Below are 20,380 nucleotides of genomic sequence, written 5' to 3'. Positions count from 1 at the left end.
CCATTTATCATTGCCAAGGGAGCTCCACCACCCAACCCACGCACTCAGAGTCATTCAGTCACACGCTCTGGAGAGTGGCTGAAAGGGACGGTGTGGAGATGCGATTTGGGCCTGGCTGTCAGCGCTTGTCACCTGGTGAATGTGCCGAGCGCTCGGGGGGGGAGACCCCATCTCGGCCGTCGCCACTGTCCGTGGCTGATAAGGCCAATCTGCAGAGACAGCACCTGAGTCCCCCCTCTGGTCCCCAGACCTCCACGCTGTCACGCACCCTCCAAACAGCTGTCAGAAACACTCTATGAAGGTCCCTCAGTGCTGGATCTCCATGAGGACCGGAGTCTTTTAAAGCTGGGAGCCCCTCCAAACCTTCTTTATCTGCTGGAAGCACACTACAAAAGATCTTTAAGGTGCTTTTTATGGTAGTTTAAACACGAATAAATCATTGTCAAACGGACCATGATATGGTCTAATTATCACCAACTAATTACACCATGGTTATGCCAAGTGACAGCCCTACCTCTTACAGTACCTGCCAAACAATTGTTGTCCCAGTGTGGCTTCCCTGCCTGTTCAAGGAGGAGAGCTTTGGCTCAGTTTGCACAGGAACAACATCTGTTGTCTCCGAGTTATCTGCTGTACAGCGATCCAGATCGGTTCTTGTCAAGATTTGACCCAGTTGAGCAGAAGATGCAGTGAAGATGCCATCTTCTCTGTTATTCACTTGAAACAGTGTTAATTGATGGCTTATTAAAGAGGGCATTCAGTCTTGAAACAAGTACTTTTTCCTTGATGCGATGTTACAAACTATGTCACATGAATCTTGCAGACTGCAGCACATAAGAAATCTGCTTTCAGCCGATTGCCATCTTGGCTCCAGGGCCTATTTTAGCATACTGTGCCACCCGCTCCCACTTTATATTCATAAATGCAGCAGCTCCATTCTTATCTTTACTTCTACATGAAACACTCTGGAGAAATCAGATTTTTAAATAAGCAAGCTACACAATTAAGAAAGGTTCAAGCCAAAAACCTTTCCCTTCATCGGTCTTATGCTTCACTCAGCCTTGAGCAAATCAAACACCGTAATCAACCCAAACGTCCCGGGAAATAACTGCGTGTGTGTGAGACTCATATCTGTTTAAGCTCAGATATCAGTGAGCGTCCGCAAAACCCAAAGAAAAATAAAGTCTCTCGAAGCGAGATTCTCTCGTTGTTTAGACAGCCGTTTCCAGCGCTCGTAATCTAGCAGTTTTAAATGCAGAGCCCCCTCAGCGGTGCAGTCACTGCTGCCTTTACAAGCCTGCATGTGCACTTCTGTTTTCTCCCCGACAGGAAACCCGGCATCCTGCTCCTGACGGACTTGGATTGCACTTCAGAGTGGCATCAAACAAGAGTGGGAGACAGAGAGCAGCCCTGCCCTGTACCACGCCTCTGGGTTGGGGTGTGAGGGATTCCAGAGAAAACCTACAGCAGCGATGAGGCTGTGAACGAGCGGTTTCACTCCAGACAGACAGGGCAGGCTTGTTGGAAAGAAACCGAGGCCCTCACAGAATAAACCGTGACCTGTGCTCTATCAAACACCTAACGAGAAGTCCACTGTTTCTCTTGTATGAGTTTTAAAGACGGCGCTCTGCGGAGCACGCCAAAAGCACCATGTCCAAGCCCTCATATAAAGTTCAAGGAACAAACGGCGGTCTGAGAGACAGATCTGGCACTTGTTCGACCATATCACCCCCAACTAATAACAAATGCATCTTGTGTGGCCATGTTTGTGGTGAAATGCTCTGCAGATTCACACCGTATGAACTTAAACACGGATTGCCCGGAGAATTATTCAAATGGGGATTCTCCCAAATGATAAACAACAAGAGTGTTGTACTTTTCCACTCCTTTGCACTAAAAACATACGCTCCTCAGTAAACTGTGTTGTTAATGCGGTTTCTTTTACACTCACGTCTGTATAACTGTGCAAGCAAGACCTGAGGTTTACAACTGTAGCAGTGTGTGCAAGCGCCTTGCGCAAGCATAAAGATGCCTCGAACATTCTTTTGCAACACAAAGCACCAGTAATGGTTCGGTGGAACACGTCCCCGCGGAGCTCCTCAGCAGAAGCAGCAATGGCAGCAATGGCTGCTCCGTCGCTTTCGGTGTCTCTGATCGCGTTACACAGAAGACACTAATGGATGTAGAGAGGAAAGAGCAAGGCAAGGAACAGAGGCTGTTAAAGAGGGGCATCAGATACCGAGGAGGGGTAGCGCCACTTCAAAAGTCTGTGCTGTTTTAATCCGTCTCTCTCTAGGTTAGCCCCTTGGCAGGCCAAGATGGGGGTGGGGAAGCGAGTGGGCATAGAAGTGGGCGTCAGGGTGTGGGGGTCTGCGGGGCACAGGCTGTGGCTGGTGATCAGTTCCCACTGCACACCGCCAGCACTTTGACAAGTATCTCCTTGATGCAGCAGTCTCTTTTTCATTTCTATTGAAGAACCGTGCCCGAAGCCTCCCAGGAATGCCAGAGAGAGAGTGCAAGAGGGACTCCGACGGGGATAATCCCAATTTCAAATGGAGCTTTGTGATATCCCCCTCCACCCTTTCTTCCTCCATCCACCCCCCCTCTCCCTCCTCCTGTCTGGCACAGATAACTCATCCCTCTCTCTCTCTCAGCACTGTGCATGCAGTCCACACACGCCGTTAAAGTAATAATTAGCATGTCAGCCACTACTCGCGTGAGTCTCAGAGCGCGGCGAATGATATATTTTTCTTAAGTCTACGTGGAAGCCAGAGGATGCAAGGTAAGTGTTGACACAGTGAGGTGTGGACACAAACTGAATTATATTATGTACACTCAGGTACCAAAGAGAAGAAAAACGTGAAGCACAAACGCTACGAGTTGAAGGTGAACAGATGTTTTGGGCTTGTGGTCCATCATCTTTTCCTTGGTCTGGATGAGGTGAACCACACAGGTGTGAAAAGTGACCTGAACTGATCAGTTTAGTCAGGTTTAGTCCTACAATCCATCATTCTGGATACAACTCCCAAATGACCCTGACGGTCACGCATTCCATTCATCTGCAGTATATCTACCAACTGTGGAAATCAATACGGCACCTTCTTGTTTCCCATACTCGTACATTACAGTGATGACAGTAGTGGAAGAGTCACCAGAAGGCCAGGGAGGCGGGGAAAGGAGGACCATCACTGGACTTCTTTTCCCTACATTCGTCCGTTGTGTTCAATGTTTACATTGATGAACTGATGAAAAACTAAAGTCAATTTTCCACATGAAGAAACGTTCGCAGAGCAGATTTGCTCCTGCATCACCTCATAACATATCTCTGTGTCAAAACTAAGTTCAAGCCTCCATAACGGCAGGAATCTACCGTGCTGAAGAGCCCTTGAGCAATCTTGAGTATCTGACCTCCTGACCGTGGAGAGAGGCGAGCAGAGAAAACAAGCGCTCCTCCTTCAGGGAACAAATAGAGAATCACAAGAAACAGTGTTGGAGTCTCGCAGCGCACCAGCCCTTGTGTGCTGTTGCTTCAGGCCTGCTGCCATAAAGAGAGTCGGAGGCGTCACTGGGGTGCAGTCAAACAGCTGGGCCTGCGGTTGGAGCCTCTGCTCGGAGGCTGCAATCAGCTGAGCTCCACTCCATCATGTGGTTCACTTTCTGACCTCCCTACTGTACAGTATGCACACCTTCAGAGACAAAGACAAAGAAAGATAGGCACTTCTTGTACACACACACACACACACACATCGGTAGATCTCCACCTCCTGAATTCTTTCCCCTGTTTACAAGAACTGAAACCACAGTGACAGCAATTTCCAGTAAAGCTTAGCAAAATGCAGTTTGGACCGTTTAAGCCCCAGCTGAGGCTTTAGAACGTAACACAACATGCATCGGAGTACCTGTTCTTCCTGCAGAATGCCTGGAATTGATCCGACCTACTGTTTAGTGTTGAACCAAATGGCTGAAAAATAACTGCTGATGCCCTTATTTCTGCAGGATAGTCCTCTTCAAGATCAAGAGAGGAAGTGTTGAGACACCAAAGATTGACTTTGGCCGCAGTGACGGCTCGGCACAGCTTGACAGTGTGTGTGGGTGTGTGTGAAGTGAGCACACTGGCTTTTTTGGCATTGCGCAGATTATAGAGGAGCAGTTCCACTGTGCGTTACCATTGCTCCTTCGCTCTTGCTCCGTGCGACTTCCCTCTGCAGGCGAGCCACAGCCAGCTTTTCCCTAAAGGAGAAGAAGGAAGAGAGGAAATAAGAGTGAGTCAACGGGTGATCGTTGTTTGGTGGGTGACACAGGCAGGGTTGACACAAATACCTTTGCATTTCAGTGGCACATATATTTTTGAGTTTTCTGTTTCTGTTCTCAAAAATGTCATTCTAGTCGAGGGGAAAACAAGCCTCGTCTTTGTCTGTCTTCTGCTTAACAGGAGAATCATCACAAGCCTGCCAGAAAATCAGCAGACACACACACACACACACGGAGGAGACGGGGTCGTCCACTTACCACGCAAAACAGAGAGCTTGCAGTTCTGTCTGGACAAAAATAGCTCAGAGGAAACAAAAAGCAGGGCATCCTCGCGCCAGAACTTACACACACAGTCATAACAGACTCTCACACGCGCACACACACATAACAGACTCTCACACACACCTGAACCAGGCAAAACAAAGAAATAGACTGTGCACGTCCAATCCGTTTCCCACGTGAGAGCATTCCAGACTTTAATGGGATAAATCTTGGCACACGAGCACGGATAATAAAGAGCCCTGTTTCATGGCCCCTCCTGAGGTATCACAACTGAAAACACAAGTGAGACACTGCTCCAGGACAAACAGCCTGCATCTGACAGTCAGAGATGAGGCCGGTTGTTGAAAGCTTGTCATTCTGTCTGAGAGTACAGCAGATGTGTTGCGGAGGAAAACGTTCGCTCAAATCTTTACAATCAGCTGCTTAAAGACCAGAACATCATTACTTCTCAAGTCAAATGCTGCATTAGCATTCATGAAGATGTAAATATGTTGCTCTGGATGTCAACACATTGTTTTGACACAAGGGGCACATGATGTCCGCCGATTATCCCACTTACATACATGGCATTAGGTATGCATGAATGAATGAATGCATTCATGAGACAATATTTAAGATAAGATGAGACATGCTTTGTTGCCCCTAAAGAATTTGTGTTGCTCACATACTGCTTCCAAAAAACAAATATGAGGTACAAATATTCCAACAAAAAATACAAAAATCCACCACAAAAAAGAATAAAAGTGAATAAAGCATGTAGAAATGATTAAACAGAAAAGTTACAGTGTAAAATCTAGACAGCTGCAGTGTATGACAGGAAAACTCGGATGGAAGTTTATACGTTTGTTGTCAAAGTATTGTTCCAGACTTTCTGTGCTCACAAGAATACATCACACACACACAAAGCCACCTAATATGTGACCACGGGACCAATAAAGGAGTGTATACAGCAGACAGCCACAAGTAATCACAATCACCTGCACATTTTTCACATTTATTCACTGGAGCAGACTCCCAAACCCCTTGTCAACCTCCCCCCCAAAATAACTCATGACTAACATCTCCTCCACGCCTTTGACAAGACATCATTGTTTCTGAGCGGCTTACCTGTCTCAGAAAACCCCGGTGATTAAGAGGCAGCTGGGGATGTTTGGTTGACGGATGAATCCACTGTCTGGACTGAAGAAAGCGTTCCGAGCTGTAACTAACTGCCGGTGGAAGCCATTCCCACCACCTCTCGAATGGGACCAGACTGAATTAGGCAAAGCCGAGCCTGGCACGCCAAATGTGAAACAACCGGCGCAGTGGTGACAAATCCAAGAGGAAGTCAAGCAAGGCTGCAAGGCGTGGGGTGTGTGTTTGGGTGTGTGTGTGTGTGTGTGTGTGTGTGTGCCTACATTTGGGCTCGTGTGAGAAGTTTGTGTGTTTGGCATTCATAAATGTGGGTGTGGGAACATACATTCATTAAAGGCAAGGTGTTGTTCATGTGTTTGTGACCACTCGTAAATATGTCAGTATGTGTGTGTGTGTGTGTGTGTGTGTGTGAGAAAGTGTATGACAGCATGCTCCACACCTGAGACTGACTAATACACTCATGTTCCAGTTACACAACGTGTCTCTGCCTATTACGACACACTGCATGTTTCAAACCATTACACTACCTGGAGAAGAAATGGGTAATAGGGGGGGGGGGGGGGTCTGGATCGTCTCACTGCAGATATTGTTTTGCTTAGCAGGACCCGCCTGGCATTCCTCCAGTCTGTGTTATGGCTGAGCGTCAGCCCTGTAAGGGGTTAAGTTTCAGGCCACTTATGTACAGGCATGTTCCAGGAGCAACGGCGCATGAGCCAACGGAGCCCGGAGAAAAGCATCGCCAAATATAGAGCAATTTCACATTGTGTTAAATATAATTATAGTAACTGGCACAAGTGGTAGTCAAAACAGTCTTCTCGTATAAGATGCTCACCAGAGACATTTGCCTCCAGTTGGCGCTGATGTGGAATAATGTGATATTTGAACACATAAAGTCATCTGTATTCTGTTTTAGATGTTTAGAGCGATATATTCCGCTTTCAGTTGTAAATTTGCATCAAGATGTTTCACCAATAAATTGTGTTCCAAGATGCAAAGACCGGCGTTATAATGGCTTCTGGAAAAAAGGTGGAAAAATCCGAATTAACGGGATAGTTCTGGTGTTTTGAATGGGGCTTATTCAGTACTGATCCAAAGTCAGTGGATCACCTGCAGGAGATGGATTTCAAGGAACAGACGGGAGCAAAGTAATGTACTGTGTAATGTCGACGTAAAGAACAGTTTTTTCACATTACATAAACTTTATTTGGACGTAAATCCCGTACATCCGAGCATGCGATGAAAGCATAAGCTGACAGTTGACCGTGTATACATTCCTCCTCCTCCTCCTCTGCTGTTTTTCTTCTTCTCTAAGCCCCAACTTAAAGCTTGGCCGAGTGAATTCCAACAGCCAATCATGAGCAGTGTCGACGTGGACCTCCAGCAGTTCTCAGTGAACTGGAATCACCTGATAGCACCAGAGGCCTTATCCCCGCCGAGCCTCAGTGGAGCAAACCAGCTGACAGGCCCCGATCTCGAACACCCCCCCTCTGTTCCACACATTGTCTCTGGTGTTACTGTTTCTGTGCATCAAACGGTAATGCAGCAAAAGGAAATAGGACGTCACACTTCAATGACATTACACCTGGAATTTAAGGTAAAAACTTACTGATTGGACCTTTAAAACAAGGCTACTTCCTTCAAAATGGTCCAAGTTAAGGTTTAGCGCAATGTTATACATGAACACACAGCAGCTTCCTACCCCTGCTTGCATACAAATACAAGTTTTCTTCTCATACTTCTAGTTGACACCATCTGCTGTCCACCCGCACATCAAAAATCATTTCCCTTCTTTACAAATGCAAATCCAGCAGCATCAAAAGCTCTCCATCCCTTCCTTTGAGATAAGACCGACAGCACAGAGTGATCATGACACCAGCCTTGTTGCATTGGCAGCAGCTCAACCCCGTTGCCTCCACACATTCTCCTCACTCAGACACTGTGCAAACCCCATCACGCTTCCTCCTCCAGCTCACGCTGAGACAACCCGCCGGTTGTTTGCTTCAGAGCGTTATGGCGACGTCGGCGGCATGCAAAGACACGATCCGTCAGGGCTGAGGGAGGATCAATCACAACGAGAGCATTCGCCAACCTGAGCCGACATGTTGGACCCATGCGCTTTGAACTGCATTGTGGGAGGCAGACGTTTAGCTGGGTTTCCATCACTGTTATCACGGTTCCTGCATACAGGTGGTTTAATCCATTGTACATTGTTTGCTGTTCAGCACATAATGAAAGAGAAAAAAGAGCTGTCTCTTGGTTTCCTATTTCCCTGCAGGACTGTACACCATCTCATTATCAAGTGGAGTTAATCTCTCTTCTGTGCATGTTAACAGATGAAACACCACATAATCCTTCAGCCTGTTCCCTGCAGCAGTTCCTCATACTGACATAAATACAAGCATCAGGATGTATAAAAGATACAAACCATCTTTCCAATATTGTCATCGAGGCTTACGGCGAACTAAACATTTCAATCGTTCTGAACCACAAATGTACACAGAGTGGTCGGCAGGGATGCATAAATGTTTGGATGAGAGCAGAGCTGCCATGCATTTATGTATGAGTGTCTGCACTCCTGCTGGGTTAAGAGCCCTGACACGCACGCAATCCCGTGGCCCACATAGGGCACCCTGTTCAGAGGGACTCCGGCTACATTTTGGCTCCAACTCCGGAGCGGTCATTCCCATCCTTAATCCGCCTACTGCTGTGTTATGTAACCTTCTGCACCCATCCAATATTTCACCCCAGCCTCCAGTGTGGGACAATGAGCTTACCGAGGCGGGCGTTTGGTAAGTTATAACATCCAGCCCAGCCCGGCAGGAAAACAGAGTTACAACTGCCAGGAGGTTGAGATGGGATGAAAAATGCCTTTGTCAACTTGACGCTCTAAACATGTCAGAGTTTATAGTTTTAGATCAAAAACAGCCAATTTATCAGGTTTTGGCGCCACATGGATTAGTCCTTCATTTCATTCTTTTGTTAGAATCTGGAAGTTGTGACAGCTCAGGATTGTGCACAAGTTCATTTTTAAGCATACATCATGTCCAACCTCATCATCTTGTATTTGTCCCTGTTTTAATATCACATGCAACATCGTCAAATTATTGTTTCTTTAACATTTGAATGATCCTTTCTGCAGTCAAACCCCAAACACAGAGACGGCATCAAAACCAGCCCGCAGTGTAAACACTGCTTCAAGCATCTGAGGGGTGGGGCTCGCACATCTGTGACCGTTCAATCGGTCCCGATGCATTAGGAAGGTCCAATCAATCACCAACAAGATGCAGAACGGCAGCCTGACCTGCGGCTGTTATCACCGCCTCACCCACAGCTGGTTCCTGACCTCCCGCCTCCGGCCACGGACCCCGGCTGCACTGGAGGGCAGCGGAAAAACAGGAGCCACATGTCAGCACCCCACACACCAAACCCGCCCAGCCAGCCAGCCAGGCACAATGAGCTTTACCTCGCCACGGCAGACCATCAATTATTGACGAGGTGAAATGTGATGAGGTTCTGCTGTGAGCAGAGAAACAAAGAGCACATGCCTTTCCCTGCTGCCATGTGGCCTTGAAATGTCTTTACTTCATGAAAAGGGACTTTTCTTATCAACATGCTTTGTTCTCTGTGCTTAGAAGAAAATTCTTCACATTCTGTACGTTGTTTCTCGAGTATGTCGGATCGCAATTACATGCATATTGAACGATGAAAAATATAGTCCCATCACAAGAGTGCTTAAGAAAAAGGCTGTTTTGGACACCAGAATGTCTCGTGACAACGTGGGTTATCTAAACACCAAGACATACCGTGAGACGTATTCATGCTTCCTGCTAATGTATGGAGTCGTGTGTTGGCCTTTGTTTGGACAAGTGTGCGCCGCACTGAGTAATTCAGTCAAACGAGTTGAGATGATTGCGATTAGCAGGATTTATCCAAAGTCAACAACAAGTTGAATGCTCTGGGTTGTTTATCCTTTCCCTCTGTGATAACATCAGTGCTTTCGGAGAGTCTTAATTACACTGCTGCACCATTACTGTATTTTTTCTGACAAGAGGGACTTCAATGATTTCAGAGCAGATGATTGATGGATGCAATAATAAGATTGGCTGAAAATGATTTGTAAACAGTGTAGTGGAGTTATCTGCAAAATCTGAGTGAGGGCAATGGTTTAAATGTATCATTTTGAATGCCAAAACCAAACGCGTGCACTGGATCTGCAGACTTTTGAAGCAGCAAAAATCAGACATGAGGAATCCTCCGAGACTCCTGAGCTCTGAGGAATGCACTCGCCAAGGATTACCCCTGCCCTGACTGTCTGTCTGTCTGTCTGTCTGTCTGTCTGTCTCCCTAAATGTTTTCTCATTCTGCGAGCACGACCTGACCTCAATTGTTTCCGAGCCACAGACGCATTCCCGTCCAGACGAAAGGAAACATTGCGGATGAGCAGATGTGCTTTAAAAATGGCCGCCGCACCCGCCCGCCCGTCTGTCGGGAGGGTTCACTCACCAGCGCTGCTCGTGAAGAACGAAGACGGAGCTAGACGCCAACACACAAGAGGCACTCATAAACACATGCATGAACACACATGTACAAACACACCGGCAAAGATATGCGGAGACATGCACACACACAACTTTGAATCTTTTATGTCCAAATCATAAAAGAGAGATGACTCCAAACCTGAACGACCACAGATATGATGAAGACAGATATGTTGATGTATTTCACTCACAAAGAGAAAAAAACCTTCAGACACACCTTGTCTTGAAATCCAGCTGACCAAAAGGAATTCCCAGCCACACGCTCAGATTCCAACAGGTAATAATCCTGTGCGTGTGTTTAAGTTGTTCCAGTGATGGTTGTCTCGATTGAATCACACACTCTGACACATAATTGAGTTTAAGTAACGCTTCTTTCAATCCGGTAACTACAATTACCTCATGATTTAGGAGTTAACCTGTGTTTTGTGAGGCGCACTCAGACACAAAGACTGTTTTTCTGATTTGGGAATTCGGCCAAGATCCATTGAAACGTCTCAGCAGATCTGAAGGATCAGAAGGATGATAAGGACAGGGTTTTTGAAATGAACCACTTTTCACGACATGGCGTCTGCAACAACATTGTTGGATTGTCCGTTGTGTAAAGATACGAAAATTGTCTGACACAGCCTGCCCAATTCGGTCGTCGGAAAGGTGTGGAAGGAGGGGTTAGAGGCACTTTAGACTCTGAAGTTCAGAGTAAAATCTGTAGATTGCAAAGAACACTTCTCAAACCTCACCAACATGCTGTGCCACACTGAGCGCTAAATAAGCCAATTGGTTGACCCAAATTGCTGTCAGGCGGTCGGTTGGACACAGAAGACTGGAACTGAACTGAACGTGTTAACATTATGCCCAAAGGTGCCAACAATGTTCTTGCATGCTATTGTGAAGCTCAATATGAGGTAGTTTAATCAAATCAAACGCTAATTCGCCTTGACATGCTCAGTGGTAAAAAGGCACACCTACACTTTCAGCAGGTCACACGTTTCATCCATTGGTCTGTATTTTACGCCCTGGCTGGCCTGGTCTGAAGTAATTAGGGAACAGGGACTCATATTTACTACTGTACCATAATGCTGGAAGGTTCTGCTGACTCATGGAGACTGTGCAAAGGCGATGGGGTGTTTTACACCGGCTGTCAACGCATCGTTTTTAGAGAGGCGGGCAAACAGTAGCCCTTTACAGAGGCAAACAAATGGCCGCTTCACACACACACACACAATAGAAACAAAAGGTACGGGAAATAGGAGCACTCGAACCCACGGGTCGGCCATCTCTACTGCTACACAACCCCGAGTGCAAGTTGCTGGGCAGCTGTTGCAGAAGCCAAACGCTTATTTTGCGCTGCAGACAGTTTCTTTACAGAAGTCATGCATTTTAATTAGTTTGTTGCATCACTAGATTTTGTATTTGCCTTTCATTCCCTCAACAGACTGCTGAACTACCACACATTTCTACTTCCTGATGGGCGAAAATTGAGAGATAAAGGGAAGATATGTTCCCCTCTATGTGCTTTCAGTTACAGGAATAATGCCATAGCCGGTTCTGGCACTCTGGTAATAAAGTAATTTAAGGCTACTGCTCTCATTGTTATTCACTCTAAGCAAATACGAGTTGACCAAGTGGCTGAAAGAACTTAAATACAACAAGAGAGGTGTTCTCCAGCAGCCTCCATCCATTTCCTCTCCAGCTGCGCCAACACCTCCAGCCTCTGGATGAGGGCCTGCATTTTTATCCCACTATTATCTGTTGATTTACAGCCAAAATAGTGGGGCGCTGAAGTTTGTTGACATTCCCCGCCCGGCACAACCTCAAGTACGACACTGACCCCCGTTCCAGCCTCGTAAACGGCTTGCTCCGTTGAAAGCATCGCCGTGACAAGAGAAGAAATATGAAACGGGAGGGAATGCTCACAAAGTCATTTTGACTGCTTTGATCTACAAACTTGTGAGATGCATGTGTCTATGAAAGTATGTCAGCAGGAAGGCTGTGTATAACAAACAAGGACAATATTACCTTGTAAACTGCTGGCATGCAGCACTGTGGCCTAGAAAACTAATCCAATTTATTATTTTCCGAGAAATTAAACACTTGTTTTTTTTAAGATATGAATATGCAAGATATAAACAAAAGCTTTTATACAGGGAACACATAATTAAATGTCTGCTGTCATACAAATAAATTTAATTCAGTTCTGACCGGAAAACAAGCACTTTTAAAGCAGTAACTGCAAAAACAGCCAGTCTTCGCACCTTGGTGAACTCGCATGGAGTGAGTTCATCCATCTAGAAACCAGAAAAACGCTCCGTCTCTAATGACATCACTTAAGAGTCAGCAAGGGTGTCTGGATAAAGCTTTGTCTCCCGGCAAAACAGTCAGTGCATGCAATAAGCCATTGATAGCTTGCAAATAAAAGCCTTTTATTGGTTATAAATTGTGTCGGACCATTAAACTTTATGTTTTTCCTGAGTGACATTACTCCAAGTTTAGCCAACAAGAGAGAGAAAAGACATCCGATAGTCACATTTTTCTGGATTTCCTCCTTGTTACCATTCAGTGAAACGCAAAGCGTGAACTTTCAGCTTATATGCAATGTGTTCTGGCTCTTTGAATCAAAACTGTGCAACCTGGAAAAATGTGAAAATCCTTTATTGAGCTTTTTAGTTTGCTGTATTTGCAAAAACAGGTCCATACTAGCCTCGCAGAGCTCTGCAGGACTCTTTTTAAAGTTCCCACGTGCCGTTCGTGGGGGAAGATAAATGTAGAGCAGGCTAAGGGGAGGAATGCATTCAAAGCACCCTTAATTGAGCTGGATGGCCTGCAGTCACAGAGGCAGAGCGTCTCAACACGGCTCGGGCTGGCGAGATCCCGAGATGTGCATCACACGTACACATCATTAAACCGGCTGCCTTGGCTGACGGCTCCACGGTACCAATGAGCACTGCAGAGACAGTGGGAATTACATGGGAAAGTTGTCTGGACGGAGCTCCCCCCTCCCTTCAAAATGAAAGTCCCCTGGCTGTCAATGAAGGGGAAGTGCTCCCATGCTGAGGCCCACTGGGCCGGCCATTGAACAGGGGAACATTCCTCAGTAATTCAGGTTGACCTGGACCCAATATGCCAGCTGAGGGTCACCGAATACAGAGCGCCACATACAGGGAGGAGACCAAAGGAGAGGAGGAAAAGTTGGAGAGATCGGATGTAGAGGAGTGAGAGGCAAAGTGACGGACAAGAGTTTTAAGGGGGTGGAAGGAAATACAAAAGCAACGTCTCAGTATGACCTTAATTAAGTTGACTGGGCTGGTGCTTAGGGTAATGATTATCACTTTAGTAATGCCAACTGGCATCCAAAATATCCCAGTGCACACTTCTTATGGAAATTGATGAACTTGCTTACAATGACATGTAGGCCTCAAATGTACAGCGAATGTGCTTGACTCGTGACATACCTGCTTGAATGTAGGACGCGTGATGTAGCAATGGTTGAATGAGAACATGGCAGCAGGGGGGGAAATAATAATATGAAGAAATGGGGTTGCACTGCAGCGTTGTCGGGATGGAGAGAATTACAGTTTTAATTCTATAAAATCAAATCCCTTCACTTGGCAATCCTCTTTCGCAGTAATCCCCAGGTAGGTTTCAGAGGCCAGGGGGCTCAAACTGCCCAGAGCAGCGACACATCTGCCCAGAGCAGCGACACATCTGCCCTGGTGGCGGGATGATATCACCGGCTGCTCCTCTGATCCCAATAAAGGTGTTAAATGGACACTGTCGAAACAGAAACTGTAGCCTTTGGGAAGCACAGTAATGATGATTGCTACTGAACGTACAATCCCAAAACACGAAAATATAAAAAATAACTGAGTCAGCACTACTGAGGACTGGACAGTAGATTACAGTTTTAAACTTGCATTCAAATCGCGGATGATGGGATGCATTACATTTTCCCTCATGTCAGAGATTTCACTGACCAAAACACTTCATAAGGAGTTTACGAGTCACATGCTTGTTGTTGATACTTAGTGAGTAAGGACATAATTTGGGACACATACAATGGCAAGATTGTAAGTGAGTTTGACTTCCAGTTTCCCACTGTAAAACACTTCTTGTTAAAAGGTCCGCCGAATATAAACATTCGCTATCAGGCAGTGTCGCGTGTGTAAAGTAGGAAACGCTTCTCAGTGTATTTGCCCTCTCAAAGTAGTGCTATGATGTTGGACGTTATGAGCCTGTGATCAATGCAAATGAACATCCCACTGTTCTGATATCATAAAAAGGAACTTCAGAAGTAAATCAGACTTCATGCGTATGATGTTGTATCGTATAACCAGAGTCTTGCCCTACTTATTTGTCTACTGTAGCCAACATCCATTGGCGTCTCCCATTATAAAGCATGGAGGATGCTATTTTCTGCTCTTGTGTTGGGAAGCACCAGTTCCAAGGGCCAAAAAAAAAGAGACGGGGCTTGGCATTTCTCTCTGGCACTTTGACAACACCAAGAGAGTGATGATTCCTCCCATACTCTCCCATGCTCTCATTTTCATGTTCCCTTGCAGTTCTGTTTTTAGAGATAACAAACCCAGCTAAAAATATCCAGCCAGTGTCCTGCATCCTTGCTGCGTTGGTTGCCAGCATCCTAGCCTCTTTTTGTGTCCTGTAAATATGGCTGACTATGAGGAAAGACCCCTGACCCGCTGTGACATTGACATATGGACACTCTTACTGCAGCACTTCACGCCACATTAATAAGGAGCTGCAGAGAAGCTGATCATAACAGAGCGGCCCCATAATCCATATTCCCCACCACTTAGCTGTATCCACACCCAGTTCAACACCAGTCATTCTAGTGTGGGATTAGCTGGCCGGGTAGAAAATCTTAATCTGCCTGAGAGAGAGTGTGAGCAAAGAAAAGGAGCAGTGGGAAGAAAAAAACATGCATTCCTGCACATTCAAATCCCCTGCAATGCATCCGTTTCCTTCCGTTATCAATCAGAATCAAGGAGCTTTACGCAGCCCCATCCATATACGGTTGCCACTAGCAACAGGACACGCGATTCCCCCCCGCAACTGGCTAATCGGGCTCAGAGCAAATCAGAGATAATCCCCTGCACATGTGTACAATGCTGCGATATGAAATATGTCCCTCCTCTGGGGATTATTCAGAAAATTGCTGCTCGGGACAAAGTAAAGACGACTGAAGGAGGTGCAGCCGTGAGCAAAAAAAATAAATCTCAAAAGGTGGAAGGAAAAGCTGAGTGTGCATTTATTCTTCTGACAAAAGACAAAGTATGGCACGCATGAAAGGACACCCAGGATCCCCGAACAGGAACAATCACTCATCAAGGCAGTCAAATCTTGCAGTTGCAGAAGAAATAATGCAGGTCCGTCATGTCATGTGTGCCGACGACTGTCCGCTTCTTACCCTGGAGGAGATGCAGCATCCTGGAGCATTCAGAGGACACACATGGTAATCCACCAGCACGCTCTCCTCCTGCTCCGCAGCTGCTACCCACTGATTCCGCAGATGATAAACTTTACGTCCACAATGCAGCACTGCCAGCCGCTACACTGCTCCCTGCCTGCCTCTCGACTTGACTGAAACTGCCTCTCCTCCCCTTCTCTCTCTCCTCTTTTCTATGTTCCCTCAAGCAGTCAAAAACCTTGCTTCCCTTTCCTCCTCCTAGTCCTCGCTGCGTCTGTCCTCTACCCTCCCTGTCTCTCTCAATCTGGCGACATGCATTGACTCTCCCGATGCTGCTTCCCTCTCCTCTCCTTGTCCTGCTCGCTGCATACACCCTCCCTCTGCGCTATGCTTTCTCTCACTAACACACAGAGGCTCCTCTTCACTCACAGAGCGCTGTGTGCCTCCCCCCCCCCCCCGCCTCTGGCTTTATCTCTCTTCAGAATATTTCTCCCCTCAGTCTGTCTCTGCTTCGCTCTCTTTCTCCCTCACTCTGTCTGTCGCTGAGTCTCTCTCTGGCTGCGTCCCTCCTCCTCGGGCTTGCAGGACGTTTAACATGTGTTCAGGGAGACGGCTGCTCCGCTGCCTCTCTGAAGGTGGCTCTTTCCTCAGGGGAGGAGAAGTGAGGTTTTGGTGGGGCTACACGGAGGAGGAGGAGGAGTTTTTTGGGGGTGACAACAGTGTTGAGGGGGTTTAACTCCAACAAGGGGACATGAAGAGGCTAGAGGGAAGCCGGCTTGTGATGTTGTACTAACTGGGCCCTTTTAGAACAGAGGCAGGAAAGGTGACAAAAAGGACAGAAGAGGAGATCAGAAGTGCAAAAAGAAAGAACAAGAGTTTTTCCACAATATGTAGGTGTGATGAGTTGTCCAGCTTGAAGGCAAAAAGCCTGCCATCATAGAGAGAGACAAGATGTGTGATGTATGAAGTCATTATGAAAGCTCCTGCACCACCTGGACAACACTGCATGAAGTCACTACTCGATGGCGCATCAGAAAGATAATAGAAATGACATTGTTGATGTCAGAAACATGTGGGTTTAAGATGGCACGCACTTTGTTGGAGGAATACTGAGGCCCTGATTTAAAAACGGATCCTTCTGGCTCACTTTCGGCCCTTCATTCTTACAAAGCCAACGTTTTAAAACCCAAAGTCTTTCTCCAGTGGATGAATCAGAAAAACTGGCTTCACTTTTTAATGTAGACAAGGGGCACAGAGCTTTTAGAAAACAACGCAGAGAAAGAACGACACTGACAAAGGACGACCGAGGAAGAGATGAAGATCAAGAGAGTGAAGGACAGAATCTGAAAGCCAGAGAATAAAAAAAGAATGTAAAGCTGAGGGAGAAGTGCTTGGGTCTGCCTGGCACTGACGGAGCAGGCTCCAGCCCATCTGCCGCAATCACAATCAGTCTCAGCTGAATGGCTGTGACAAACTGCAGCCCGGAACTACAGCCTCAACCAGGCAGGACGCCTGCAAGGACCGAGGGAGATGAGAAGGGGGGATGAAGAGGCAGAATAGGAGGGGGGCACTCTCTATTGTCTGCTCCCCAATAGGACCAGTGCGAGAGGGGGCGGGCACGGGAGGGGTGAAAGGGGGAATTAAAAGGGTCCTGGTGACAGCAGCGCTCAGTTAAAGAGGGGAAAGAAAGGACAGTGCTGACTTAAAGCCGGGGCCATCGCTGCCACTTCGCCCCACATTCACTGTCACTAATGTCCTAAATGAACAATGACACGAACCATGTGAGAAATTAGTTTCCTGGAGAAGCGAGGAGAGGGGGGCTTCAAGCTGAGGGAAGGTGGAGCATAAACATGCAGGGATGAGTTCTCACTCCTGCGGTTTGGAGGTAGATTATTTCACGCTGGGAAATCTGGCTTCACCCAACGGAGATCATAAAAAATTGACACGTCCTGTCAAGTTCCCGTCATCAGATGCCTCATGAAGCTGGCTGCCACGTTCCCATTTGTCTTCATAAAACTCAGAGAAGATTCATGAAGCCGGATTACTGCGTTTGTGACCGAAATGTCATGCAGAGGCGTAATTGTGTTTATCATAAGCGCAGCTGTCTCGCAGGGAAATCTGAATATAGAGCGACGGGTGATTTGATTCTGAGAGCAGGTGGTCACCAATTAGACACTATTGTGCCGGTTGGGTAAAAAAGACAAATGGACGGCTGAGTCAGCATGAACGCATACATATGCGACGTAATCAAGAAATATTGAGGGCAGTGTTCCATTCTAATTTGATCAAGAGCGAGCGGCGATCGCTGAGCGATGGCTCTCGCCTGCAGGCCGACAAACAGACAGTCAAACCTTCCTCTCTCTTCTAATCAGGAAACAACCAGTTTCTTTGCTCGGCTTCGTTTTCTCCCTTTTTAACTTCATCATCAGAGTCTTGGTGCGTGTGTTTGTATAGTGCTACAAGTGTGTGTCTGTAGGAACTTGTGTGCACACAGTGTGTGTTTGTGCACGAGTTTACAAGCATAATGTAATGCTTACAATGAATGTGCATGAGTGTGTGTTCATACAGTATGTGCACATATAGGTTCTCACAACCATAATTATGTCCATTTATAACATTGTGTACAAGTCTGTATTTGTAATATTCATGCGCCTATGAGTGTGTGCATGTGTGTGTCGGCCCTGTGTGCTGAGTGATCTGCTGAGCTCATTAAGGCGCTGCTTATTGCTCTGCCAGGGGTGTCAGTGACAGATTCCACTGTTTGGAAACACTCGGCCGCCCACACAGCCAGCCTGGCTCCACCACGGTCACACACACGTGCACACACACACGGCTAGGTTAGCATTCCTCAGGGAGGAAGGGGGGGACAGGACGGTGCTGGGACAGTGGCTGGAGCGACGACGGTATGGATTTGTAATGGGATGCAGGGTGGTCTGAGGGAAAGCGATGCTCGTAGTTGTGGTTGTGAGCGCGTGTTTGTGCACACGCGAGCGCACACTGAAACGTGTGAGCACCTTTGACCTGTGGTGAAGAGTGGCCTCGGTTAAAGGGTGGTTGTGGTAGTATGTGTGCAGTGGTGGAAGAAGTATTTTGATTCTTTACTGAAGTGAAAGTAGCAATTCAGAAATGTCAAATTACAACTATGGATCCTGTTACTTTACGTAAATTGTATTTTGGGAGCTTATTTGTGGAAAGCTTTATCACATTTATGTATTTTAATATTGTCAACACCAACCAGCAAACATCAACATCAACAAACTCAGAGAAAATTCCTCCAGAATATTTTTCATCGTGCCGTTTTTCTATGTATTTCATCAGAGTGATAGATTTGGTCTAAAGCCTAAAACCACTTATTCTGGCCCCTTTCAGAGTGTTAAATTATTGATACACTGACATGTAGGCATCACGTTGGTAGTGTAGCTGGTCCAAACGGAGCAAATTCATTCGCTTTAAGCTGAGGGTAGTTTAATCTGTTGCAATTAATCATATTTTACGAGCTTATCATATATTTTGTGTCAGATAAATGTCGTGGGGCGAAAATGATAATATTTCATACATTCCCTCAAAAGAAAACAAGTAGTACTTTGTTACTCTGTGTGGTTGAATGTACAAACATCCTATCCAGGGCTCAGGGGGGCGTTATTACTCGACCGGTCTAGGTGTGTGTTCCCAGACAGACATTAATCACACAGGAGGAGAAGAGGAAAAACTTTGTTCCCTTCCAGTCTCTCCAGCATGTTGAAGACGATCAGCTCGTACGCTGTGTTTAAGCTTAGACAAGCTTCTGAGAATAGCCATTAAATGTCTGATACAACCGAGGCAAAGTAATGGGTGCAAAATCATTTGGAAACACATCAGAGGTACTATGGCTGGTTACAATCCATCCAGGAGATACTTAGCTGTCAACATGGCTAGACTCTTTTTGGGAAGGGGGGGGGGGCTTTCTGTATCAAGACGAGCAGAGGAAATGCCAAGCTGTAGACAGGCAGTGTGTTTGTTTACCCAACACAGGCCCACTCAAGATCTACACAGCTCAAAACGCCCAGACAGATGCAAATCACATGACGGGTCACGCTGCATGAGTCCCTCCAGAGACGGAGAGTGTGTGTGTCATTTAACTTCTGTGTGGCAACATGAAGAGTGTCATACAATGAATGCGGTAATGCACCTCTGTCATGTTTCATTAGGCAGGGGGGTGGGGGTGGAACGGGGATGGTGGTCCAGCGATGCATCATTTTCCTTGTGAGGAAAAAGTCATCAAGACTGGAACGAGCAGGATTAACATTCCTGGAGTTAATCTTTAATTAATCTTCAGAAAATCTTGAGGAAAACACTTTCCTTGTGTGATTATGGTAAAGAAATGGGGCTATTACAGCATGACTAATGTCAGTGGTATCCTGTACCTCACACTAGGGCTACTGTTAGTTAGTCAAATGAACACCACATTTTTACAATCACAAAAGCCTGTTGTTTCCCGTCACAAGGAGGTCTTTGCTTTATTGTTTTTCCATTAGCATTTACTTATTGCACTGCTCACATAATCACTATTTAGTGCCATAAAGCACCCAAGCAGAGTTAGTACACAATGAAAAACACAGTAGATATATGCTGACATTTGGGTCGGATAGATTTGAATCGGCAATGGTGGTTGTTTAACAATGAAGACAACAACTCAACCAATGACCGACAACCATGGAGGTAGCTGCTGGAGGTAAATAGTGTGGATGCAACCACTGTGACTTCCACCAGCCAA

At 46.3% G+C, this 20,380-nt stretch overlaps 1 protein-coding gene across 1 annotated transcript in view; it reads right to left on the bottom strand.

The window, feature by feature from the left end:
- Positions 1 to 20,380, bottom strand: part of LOC306797207 (nck-associated protein 5-like) — a gene marked incomplete at its 5' end in the record, with an annotated part of 106,035 nt that overhangs the window by 47,113 nt on the left and 38,542 nt on the right. The window contains 1 exon segment of the mRNA XM_079296443.1: positions 4,167 to 4,230. Within this exon segment, the coding sequence (XP_079152569.1) occupies positions 4,167 to 4,230 (64 nt within the window).

The sequence above is a fragment of the Melanostigma gelatinosum genome, assembly GCF_949748355.1.
Source record: "Melanostigma gelatinosum genome assembly, chromosome: 24".
Classification (NCBI taxonomy): Eukaryota; Metazoa; Chordata; class Actinopteri; order Perciformes; family Zoarcidae; genus Melanostigma; species Melanostigma gelatinosum.
This window is presented reverse-complemented; position numbering and strand designations above follow the sequence as displayed.